At 40.6% G+C, this 11,879-nt stretch overlaps 2 protein-coding genes across 2 annotated transcripts in view; one reads left to right on the plus strand and one right to left on the minus strand.

The window, feature by feature from the left end:
- The window catches only part of shank2b (SH3 and multiple ankyrin repeat domains 2b), an 87,800-nt gene extending 79,711 nt beyond the window's left edge, over nt 1-8,089 (plus strand). The window contains exons 22-24 of the mRNA XM_079603679.1: nt 166-277; nt 552-2,904; nt 4,653-8,089. Of these exons, the coding sequence (XP_079459805.1) occupies nt 166-277; nt 552-2,904; nt 4,653-5,190 (3,003 nt within the window). The 3' untranslated portion in view covers nt 5,191-8,089. The remainder of the gene's footprint in view (nt 1-165; nt 278-551; nt 2,905-4,652) is intronic.
- A 161-nt stretch (nt 8,090-8,250) lies between these two features.
- On the minus strand, nt 8,251-11,851 carry polr2c (RNA polymerase II subunit C). The gene is made up of 9 exons (XM_079603678.1): nt 11,558-11,851; nt 10,906-10,955; nt 10,687-10,755; nt 10,540-10,592; nt 10,317-10,445; nt 10,191-10,242; nt 9,943-10,111; nt 8,906-8,980; nt 8,251-8,518 (listed from the first exon to the last, which is right to left on the minus strand). Exons 1-9 carry the CDS (start codon nt 11,641-11,643, stop codon nt 8,374-8,376), a joined length of 828 nt encoding a protein of 275 aa, XP_079459804.1. The 5' UTR covers nt 11,644-11,851; the 3' UTR covers nt 8,251-8,373.
- Between the last annotated feature and the right edge of the window lie 28 nt (nt 11,852-11,879).

The raw sequence follows: 11,879 nt of genomic DNA on the forward strand, positions 1-11,879 counted from the left end.
GAGTATGCTTCACTGCTTGACATTATTTTTATGTTTTTGTTTTAGTCTCTTTTAATGAAATCATTTCAACATATTATGTGAAGCCTAGTTCAAAAAGATGCTCTGCAAAAGTGCTGCATTCTGCTTGTCCTTATTATCATGTCAGCCTTATTCTGTCTTTTGTAGTCTCTCTGCAATAGTCAGGATGCAGCAGTAGACTCACCACAACAGCCAGGGAGTCTTAGAGGCCCCTTCCTGGGTATACCAAGGGGAACCATACGGAGGCAAACATCTATAGGTGTGTGGTTGTTCAATTTTGTTTTGTTGCTGAAGTAAATCTTTACACAGTCCTTTATTTTGACAAATTGCACAAAAAAATATTTCAGCTCTTTGTAAAATGATACAAATATTTGTTTTACACTCGGTGGTCAGCCCACTCTTGCTGGGTGTTTTTTCACTGATATGACATATTTTCAATATGTAACAGCTGCTTTGTTGTTTCATATTTATTGTTTCCGGATGGTGAATGCACCCCCAGGCTTGTTGATTTCTCCTCTTTTATTCCTTTACAGGAGTAACCGAAGAAGAGAAACAGTTTCTTACTCCTCCAATGTTGAAATTTACAAGAAGCCTTTCAATGCCTGACACATCAGAGGATATTCCACCCCCACCAGCCATCTCCCCTCCATCTCCACCTCATAATAATGCTCCCGTCCCAGCTGGTCGAGGATACGGCACCATCAGATCAGGCTTTACTTCACAGAGTCCTAATGCAAACAGCACAGCCCCAGACAGAGGTGAAGTTGCTGGGTGGAGAGATCAGGGCATGTTTTACAGAGACAATCCTGAACAGTATGAATCCGAGGGGTTCAATCATAGCCCAACAGCCCAACAGAGTCTTCATATGCGCCGTGCCCTAATCCCTGAGAACCCTTACTCGGATGTGGGCAAGATGGGTCAAGCTGGACTGTTTGTGCCCAATAAGCCTGCCAGAAGGAAGGGAATGCTTGTCAAACAATCCAATGTAGAAGACAGTCCTGAGAAAACCTGCTCCATTCCAATTCCGACAATAATAATCAAAGAGCCCTCCACCAGCAGCAGTGGTAAGAGCAGTCAAGGGAGTAGCATGGAAATTGAAACGACCACACCGGATCACCCAGGGCAACTGCGTCCTGAAGATGGCTTAAATGCAGGCAGTCCCTTTGCAGCTGCCATTGCCGGTGCAGTCAGAGACAGGGAGAAGAGGCTTGATGCTCATCGCAACTCCCCATCTTTTAGGTCCACAGATGCAGGTGATGAGGATGTGGCACCTAGACCTGCTCCACGTCTCAGACACTCCAAATCTATAGATGAAGGCATGTTTAGCAGTGATGAGCGGCTGCGTAGGCTTATGGCACCTCCCTCATCACTACTTAGCATCCCTAGAGGTGGAGGCAATGTGACAGACTTCAACAGCCCTGAGCCCACCATGGTAAGAGAACTGTTGAGCACTCGTACAGGACACAGCCCGATCAGTCTACCTGCTCATAAGACCTACAGCTCAGGAAGTGGGAATTACGTTCACCCGGTAACAGGCAAACCACTTGACCCCAATTCACCATTAGCTTTAGCATTAGCAGCCAGAGACCGAGCCATGAGGGAGCAATCACAGCCTCTTCCGCTAAAGAGTGACCTATCCAAACTTGATCTCAATAAACCGCTTTTCATCGACACCAAGCTTAGACCAAATGTGGAGGTTGGCTTCTCAAGTACCGCTACCATGGGCCGTCCCCGTGGGGGTCTGCGGAGACAGATGACAGAGTCCAAATATGAGACAGAATCCAAGTATCAGCTCGATCTGGGCAAGCCTGAGAAGAGGCCTGAGGAGAAGAAGAACATGCTGATTGACATTGTGGATACTTCTCAGCAAAAGTCAGCTGGTCTGCTGATGGTACACACCACAGATGGGGCAAAATCAGAGGATAACAGCTTGTCAGAGGGCGACAGGGATGAGGCAGTGAGTCCCGACAACACCCCTGGGGAGCTTCGCGACCCCAACCAGCCAGCTCCCACCAACCCCCCAGCTCCCAAGGCGCTATCAGCTGCTCCACATGGCAAGACCATCATAACTGTTTGCTCAGTGGATGAGCCTGTCAAGTTGCCCTTCGGCATCCCTCCACCTCCCTTGGCCTCTGTCGACATTGATGAAGAGTTTGTGTTTGCTGAACCCCTCCCACCCCCTCTTGAGTTTGCCAACAGTTTTGACATTCCTGAAGACCAGGCGGGGACTATAGCTGAACTGCTCAAACAGAAAGCAAATGGTACAAAAGGGCCTTCTCTTGCCCCCTACTATCCCACATTAGGTGGTGGAATTTCTGAAATCAAAAGACCAACGGTCCTTACAAACTGCACACCTCCTAGCTTTCCTCCTGGGCCACTAGAGCCCTACGAACAAATCACTGACTCGGGCATCGAGGTTGACAGCCGGAGCAGCGGTGACCCCCAACTGGAGACCACCAGCACCATCTCTACTGTGTCCAGCATCTCCACCTTGTCTTCTGAAGGAGGTGAGACCCTGGACACGTGCACCGTCTATGCAGATGGACAAGCCTTTCTGGTGGACAGGTCTCAGATCCTGTCCAAACCAAAACCTAAACCTGCCATCAAGAGCAATGCACTTTACAAGGATGCTTTGCCAGAGGAGAACGTGAGCTCTTTCAGAATGCCCTCCTCTGTCCCACCTCTGCCCCCTGGATCTATTCCACCAGAACCCTTGAAAACCCCAACGCAACGAACCTCAAAGTTGTGGGGTGACCCTCCGGAGATGAAAGGCCCCCATGGTCCTGAAGCCAATTCAGTTCTGCAGCATGTTAACAAGGACAAAGCACCAAAGTCAGGGGAAGCATTAGACTCTCCAATGGGATCCAGGACTCACTTCGGAACAAGGTATGCCCTCTTTCCTTCCTGTATCATAGGCTTACATTTAGGCTCTCAGATTAGTGTGTGTGTGCTCTGCTGGAGAACGAAAGAGTTGCCTAGCAACCCAATAATGAGAACAGCCTTGAGGACGAGATGAGCAACGTCAGTGTGATGATGAACACAGACCATACCACAGAGGAAGGAGGTATGTGTGTTGTTACAGCATGGACCATTTGTTACTTAGTTGTCACATCACCCAAACTGCTCCCATAACATATCTCTAGATTTTCTTATGCAATCTCTTAAAGGCTTTTATATTTCATTCTTAAAAAAAAAAACATTTAGGGTTATAAGGAGTTCTGACTTTCAGAAAATCTACTGAGCTGCCTTTTTTTAATGGCTGCATCGTAACTGAAATGGATCCTCATAAGTTTGGAATTTCGACTCCCAACTGATTCAGTACAGGTGATGCGAGAAGAGCGGCACAATACATTAAGAATATGTATTATTTGCACTCCCAAGTTTTGGATTAAATGTAAACATTAAACAATTTGATCATTTCCTTTCAGTATTAACTATTGTATGAAGAGTTTATTTAATCAATATTTATCTGGTGTCTTTCACCATTTTTTTTTGTTTTTTTTTTACTGATGATTCCTACAGAGAACGCTCATTTGATTTTGAACCTTATGTGTAATATATTTTGCGAAACATCAGCAATTGACTTGATTTGCATTTGCAAAGGTTGAGTACACCAATGGCTGCCACATTGCACAGGCAGTGGTTTGGCATCGACATGGAGTTCCAAGTCTCATTCATAATTGAATGATGTTGTTATTAACAGACCAGAGAACTGACCCTAAAATGCACTTGTAGCCCAGGCAGAGCGCTATGTTTAGCACACTGAGCGAAGATGGGTTTTTTCCTTCACTATGAATAGAAAAAAAAAATGTACGGTAGATTAGCATGTTTGTCTGTACCATTGAACTGAGGTTAATCGTAAGCTATGGGCTGGACGTGTATTTTGCATTATTTTAATGATAATTACCGGTAGTCATGTATGTAACAGTAAATGCTGTCGGGACACTTTTTTATTTAAAATCAGCCAAAATAAAGTTAATTTCAAATCAATTCTACCATGATGTTCCAATATTTGACTGTATTTTTTATTTTTATTTATTTTTCAATGAAAAAATAATAGGCTTAATTCTTTTTAGATGTACAGATCTGTCTTGTGTCTCATCCTTAAAGGCATCTTTCCAGAGGAAGTTTTTTGATTTAGATCCACTTGAGTCTTTAAAGTTTTGGACACCTTAAATTTAGGACACCACAAATTGAAATTAAAAAATGTGTGGTTGTATCAGATTTTATAGAATAAAATGTGACGAAGTAAAATAAAATATTTTTCACCCAGGCTTTATTACTCAGAAGTTTCACTCATATTATCACTCATATTTATATAATGGAGTTTGTTGAGGAGAGGTGTGGTATTAGTTTTCTTTGTCATTTGACCGATTTTAGTCTGGCGGACAATAAAACAGACAAAACATGAGCCATAACAAACAGACTTTTAACTTGGATCAGTAAACACCCAGAACACCATAGCAACATGTAAAACACCGGTCTTAAGAACTGTCAACCACTTTCAACACCTTAGCATCTTTTGCAGGAATATAGTTTTACATTCTCCCTCAAGTGTATTGTTTTCCATCTTAATACATATTCCCTTACTTTCTTTCATTTTTGGCTTCACTTTTATCCTTCTGTCTTTGCAGAAATCAGGATGGTGTATCCCTCATCTCAGGTACACAGCAGAACACCACCGTTACCTTCACTGCCCAGCCTGGCCCCAACGTGCCTGCCCCGTCACCGTGCCGACAGGCCGACAGCCTGCCTTCCCACCACCACACCCCGAGTCCTATCATGTCCCCGCCAGACTCTGGTCTCAGCTGTGCCTCTTCCCTCCCGACCTCGGTCACTTCCCCCACCATGACGGATGTCTTTGGCCTGCCCACACCACCCCTCAGCCTAGGCACGGGGCGTAGCCGCTCCCCTTCCCCGCTCACCCTCATCCAGGCAGCGTCGAACAAGCCCTTCGCCACCAAACCCGTCCTCATGTGGAGCAAGCAGGACGTGGCTGACTGGCTTGAGAGCCTGAACCTGGGCGAGCACAGGGATGCCTTTATGGACAACGATATCGAGGGCAGTCACCTGCCCAACCTGCAAAAGGAGGATCTGATTGATTTGGGCGTGACCCGTGTGGGTCACAGAATGAACATCGAGCGGGCGCTGAAAGTCCTCTTAGACAGATGAGACTGGGCGAGACGTCCTCATCAGGACTCCACGCATCTTGTTCATAAGCTTCGTTTTCCCTCTACCCTTATTTCAGTTCACTAATTTGAACACTTTGTTGTCCTATCATGCTTTTTGGTGGATTTTAGGAACTGACACATCCTGAAGAAACTCAAGCATTCAAAATATCCACGTAAGCACAAACGGTTCCCTGCGTTTCCGTTCCAAGAGCTCCGGCACCAGAGAGGACATTGAAGCCAACACACTGTATGGAAACTACAAACATGAGCTGACTATCCTTTGGCTTTTAAGGACTTTGGCCTCCTTTGAATGCACTGAAACCAGCAGAGCTGGGGATCCATTTTCTATATTTGCTAAGACAATTCTACAGAGAATATTTCTTCAGGAAAAAAGGGAACCTTTGTCTATGTATCAGCTGCCTATGAAATAAATATCTTGCTTTTTTTCCCTCCTAAACCTCTGACCAAGAGGTACATGAATCTCTGAAATGTGATCGGCGGGCATTTAGATGTCCCTCAGTTCATTTGCGGACAGTCCTAGAAGGGCCGTGGTCACTTGAAAACAGAGTTCAAATCTCCCTACGTGCGAATAAACGCAACCGTAGCAAGCAGCAGGTCTCTCCACCATCTTGAATCTTCGAGTCTTGTAATATGCTAACATTGGATGTTTGTCTGAATGATCAACAGGATGCTCTTTGGTCTTTCTGAATTGTGGTTTACTATTTGGTGTCTTCCATGCAGTAAGGAAGTCTGCGGCATTCCCACCAACATTTTATTTGTATCTTCAGTCGACTCTAGGGTGCGCTGTTGCTAGTCAGTTTTAATTTCCAGTTTTATTTGAAATAATGGATCTTCACAGGAACACACAAGATCTGTACACTGAAATACCTAGATTAAGTTTCATGGATGAATGGAAATTAACCAAATTAAAGTAGAATTTGACCGCTTTGAGTTGAACTCTGACACAATCACTCTAAAAGGGCCAGTATGTATCTGTCTTTCACTTTAAGTGGTGATTTTTTTTTACTTTTTCTTTTTTTAATGTATTTATTTATTTTTGAGTGTAATGAGAATCATTTGATTGTTGGGTGGTAAAAAGGAACGTCCACAAAACTACAGGAAACCTCCTTAATCTATACATATCAATGTCGTCAATTGTAACAGACACAGGACTTCATATCGATAAATTGTTATATTTATTTCAATTTTTAATGAAATTTGATTTGGACTTTTTAGTTTTGTTTTTGCAGCTAAACCTACAACCATCTACAACAAATTTAAGTGGTTTCACAAGGTGTAAATTCTCACTGTCCTGTTTAACCAAAACTTGTCCTTTTCATTTTATGTCCTGCAATCCTTTTGCTTTGCTCAGCAACTGGGAGAAATTATGATTTGTTTATTATGTTATTTATTTAAACATGTAACTGCAATGTGTGCCTATCTGTGTTACAATTTGACACACCACAACATCTCTAGATCATCTAAGATTTAGTTGTGATTTTCCCATAGTTTGAGTCTCGTTTCTCAGAGATGCATCAATTTTATCTGACTTAAAACGCCATAAAACCCCACAGGTATGGAATCAGAATGATAATGTTCATATTTGAGATTAGAACATCACAGAGACATGAAGGGACAGCCAGCATTATTACACATTTCACCTTCAAAGCACTGTGGGTAACGTCAGAACTGAGGGAAATGGCGACAGATTTTGAGAGTGGCTGTGAATGAAATAAAGTTATGATGAACGTTAAAGTATGCAGTGAAGAGATTCAGAAATAAATTATATATGTTTGCTTATCTCTCGACCTTAGAGGAGTTAGAGTAATCATCTCTATATATCTTATTTTAGGAAACAGCACAGTATTTTAAAGATTTATAGAAATATTTATGAAATTTTTATGACATTTAACTCTGATATGTGGTGTGCCAAAAATCTATGTGGTATCAGTTAAGAAGCAATACACAAATTTAAAGAACACTGTTTGGTCTTTCTTTGCCAGTATTCCACAGTACAGTATATACTATTATGAAATGAAATTTACATATAGGTCTCAGTGAATCAGAAGATATGAAAAATAACGAGATAATGGCTGTCACCTGCTTCTTTTAGACAATGTAATTAAAGAAAGAAGTAAAAATGTAGATTTGTGTGGTGTGTATACTTGACGAAAAACTAAACGAGCACATATTTCAGGCCACTTACAATGCGGTCACATTTACCATTGAGCCGCGAAATTTCGCCCGTTCTGGAGTTTCGCGTGATGGCGAAAAAGTTCGTGTTCAAGTTAGTCGCGCGAATTCGCCGTGCTTACCAACAGAAAGCTTGTGTATGGGCAGTGCTTCATACATTCCTGGCTACTAGTGGACTTTTTTGGCCGGAGTAATTTTGCTGAAATATCGCCAATGTGACCGCACATTCATACTTAACGATACCAGAAAACAGGTACTTTATATTTATGGCAAAAATGACAGCACTGAATCGTTGTCTACGCAGAATCCAATTTTAAAAACCCATTTTATATGAAGACACGCAGGAGTTCCTGCTTAATTACAGCTAGACTACGAGTTCGGTTTCTTCATATTTGTGTCACACACGTGTGAGGAATCCATTCACTTGATCGATGTTTGCTGTAATTTTGTGCTAAACTATAATTCATGGTTAAAATCAAATATATTTTTTTTGTGACTGCACTTTCCTCGAAATCCCTCGACACTCATGTATTTGAAACAACCAAAATTTACGGGACGAATAAATATGATTGCACAATCTGTTGTCAATCTGTCTCACGTAGCTATGTGTTTTGTTTACATAGTTTGTCTCGGGGAGGCTTTATGTAAATTTGTTACATCCATTTCAGGGCTTGTTTTGATTGAAATAAAATCTTCCCATTATCAGCATGCTGTTCTATGCTTTGTCATGACCATACACGCTGTCTTTTTTATGTTTCAATCATGTTAATGAACAGAATGGCCTCTTTATATATTTTTCTCACAAACCCTGCCCTCTGGTGTTCAGTGTTCCCCCCACACACATTGTGCTAGTTATGAAACGACAATGTTTTGATGTGTTTATTATTAATATAATTCTCCATCATAACATGTTTCATGCAAAGAAACAGATAACAGCTGCACAAATATATTTTCCTAAAAACGTGATCCAAAAAAGCAGTATTTTAACAGTTTAGTTAATGGTGAGCACATCGCTTTGAATTTCGTGGCTGAGCTGAGTCTGCAGATCACTCAGTTTCTTCTTCAGGACAGCAAAAGCCGACATGACAATGGTCTCTGGACGAAGTGAACCGCAGGACTCCACGTTGTAATAGAACCTTAATGAGGGGAAAAAAAATTATTTGTATTGACATGCTTTTTTAAAATTAACTATTTCACAATGTTTTTTAATTTTTCATGATGCATATACACTGTCAATTAAATAACATGATTTTGAATAAAAGCAAATGTTTGTCTATGATGAGGAATTTCTTAAATGCGTTGCCTTTATATTTATTTATATAAAATTAATACAAAATATATAAAATCACAATATTGCTTGGACGCAACAAACACATTTAAGCAATTCCTCATAATATAAAACAGAATACTGCAGTTATTTAGTTTTGTGCATTATTAACTTGTCTACATTTTAACACTTTCAAAATATGTGCAACAGAGGGACAATAATTCCATATCCTTATGCAAGTATTAAACTCCCTTACCTTTCTGGCTTGCCATTAGGATCATATGGAGCTTGAACTCCATCCTCTTCGATTTCTGAATATTCACTTTTAGGCCTGAAAATCAAGGAAAGGTACAGAATTATACATCACATTTTTTGACAGTAACTTTTTAGCTCACCATCCACTGTGGCTAGCGGTTTTCCAAATTTACTAGCCACTCTGCATTTTCACTGGACACAATTTTGACATCAATACAATGGGGAAAAACTGACATAGATATTTTTTATATTATCTCATAATTTGGCAGCAGGTATATTAGGCTGACCCACTTTAAGACCTGACACGTCTATTATACTGTTACACATGCGTTTTCTTTCTCAACCGTTTACGTTCACTTTGAACATAACTGACTGTTTGCATGAATTGGCAAGAACGGCATTTTGACATTATATTGTGTATACACACACACACAAAAAATATGAATAAAATGAATTATAAAAAAAATTAAAAAACGGTAATAAACATTTGTGGCTGGTAGTTTGTTCATTTATGTACTAATGTGCCATCAGGTACATAATAAATAAATAAATCGCGTTATCTGCGTTCGCTCGAACTGATCTGCTGAGGGACGGTGAAAGGTGAACACTTGCGCATTAGTTCCGCCCACTGCTGAAGAAGCCGGCAGTGGCTTCTGCTTGTTCTTAAAGGCTGAATAATTCCAAATGAACTCTGTTTTGACTGAAAAATACAGCAGAGAATATAATTCACAATTCTACATGGTATGCAAGACTGAGAGAATGTGTGAGAGAAACAGAGTGCTCTCAGCTAAGCGACGGCGAGTTGGGTGCCTTCACACTACAGTTTACAGTGCGTCAGATACGAGATAAACTGCAATAGTGTGTTTTAAAGACGAAGAGCGAAACTCTTAAGTGCTCAGTCAGAGTTCAATACTTAGCCTCTAACTCAAACACTGGCGAGTGAAATCTATTTATTAGCCAATGGCTAACGCTATGCATTATTTAGTCGACTAGCATGAAGATTTACTCTTATTTTAGAGGCTTGCATAAGAACCATACCATTCCTGTGGAAGTGGGTACACCGTGTGTCTCAGTGCATTGTCTGGGTCATACTCAAACGCCACCCCTGCGGTGGGATTCCACTTGGCGTGTTCCTTGCCAAAACCCTTTTTAGCGTACGCTCTGAGGCGCAGCTCCTGACCCTTCCGCAGCTTCACCAACAAGATGTCTGTGGAAAAACCCCAAATGATGAATGCAAATACATCTGAGTGATTAAACAGAAAATTATACAGAGGAACTGGACCCACCATCTTGCTCTACGTAGTCATTGGGATCGTTGTCTCGACTTCTGGATGTTACCTGAAGAACAAGGTACAGCACATCAGAAAACGCAGTGTCTGTATTTGAGTGTGTGAGGAAGAATATATACATACAGGGATGACCCGGGGGTTATTGGACAGGAGATCTCGTGAGGTCACGTGTCGCGTCTGGTCTTCTGTACATCTTACGTCAAGCGTGAGCTCAACCGAACACTCCGGACAGAAATCATCACATGTGCAGTCCTAATGGGAAACCAAAGAAAGCAAAATGTTACGTTCCACTTCTCAGATTAATGAGATGATTCATATTAATGCATTTAAAGAGTTTAATACATACACGTGAGTACTGCATCTTGTCAACAATGTCATCACTTGTGAGTGGGATTAACCCTATAAAAGACGAGCACGATAACTTTGAGAGGCCACACTTTGCATTACAAGAAGAATAAAATGAAAGAATTGGAAAGATTTTATACAAACGCACCCACTCTGTGTGCAATAAACTCATCATGGAGCACAGAGGAGTTGGCATCGATCTGAATCCAATCGATAGCTGGCAAACAAGCACATTACATCAGATTAACAGATCTAAAAGACAAAGTGCATCATTTAATCATGTAAACACATTATTAAATAAACTTATCTGTATACAAACTATCTAGAAATAAAAACATCTAGAAGAGTGAGATGGTTTGATCCTTACCGATGGTTGGAACTTCTGACATGAACACACGACGAATAGAGTTCGCCACCCTGAATAAAAAACAAAATACAGAAATATTCAAAAACATTTGGTAGGAACAGAACACTTCCTATGAACAATTAATTTTTAATTTTAAAAATTAATTTTAGTCTCCCTTTTTCAATTAATGAGTGAAAATTTGTGAAAAGGGTCAATGAAAGGTGCTTAACCTCCATAAAATTTTGATCATTGGCCTCAGCAGGTCAAACACAGTTTAAACCTTGTTTTTAGTGATTTTGCAATTTTCTAGCATTAAACATGTACATAAAACATATTTGATATAATAATAACGTTACTTAATTTAAAAAAGTGTTAAATAAATAAAATAATCTTTATGGTTTAAATGCGGATTTAATGCTTAAAAATCATGGGACAGCATGTAACTAACCACCATGGTAAAGTGATATCAATAATATTATGGTTCTTATGGTTCTTGCCAGATGCATAACGTTATAACTTACTAGCAATATGCTATAGTGTTTACATGCTGTTCCATACACGCGGTATTTAAAAATATAATATATTTATGTTAGTAATAACACAATAAACATATATTTCAATGTCATTAATATAACACACTTGATTTAAAACCCTAAATGATCACTTCACTCACGCGAGATCCGTGTTCTCGATCACAAACTTCACATTCTCGTCCGTCAGCTCCGTGATCTTCACTGTGGGCTGGTTGGCATACGGCATAGTGAAATTTAGCTCAAGATTAAGACGATAATAAATAAACGAACTATATGTGTGGTCTGTCTTTCATTCAAACCAGCATCGAGCGCTTCTTCAGCACAATAACAAACGACAGAAGCTCATTGGTCACTGGCCGCCCTCGTTCCGTTAGCATCCGGATCACTGTAGTACCACTTCCGGTTAGACATACTAAAGGTCCTCAGAAACCGGTATGCGTCAACATAGAATAAAAGTCATAA

The sequence above is a fragment of the Phoxinus phoxinus genome (genome assembly GCF_949152265.1).
Source record: "Phoxinus phoxinus genome assembly, chromosome: 25".
NCBI lineage: Eukaryota > Metazoa > Chordata > Actinopteri > Cypriniformes > Leuciscidae > Phoxinus > Phoxinus phoxinus.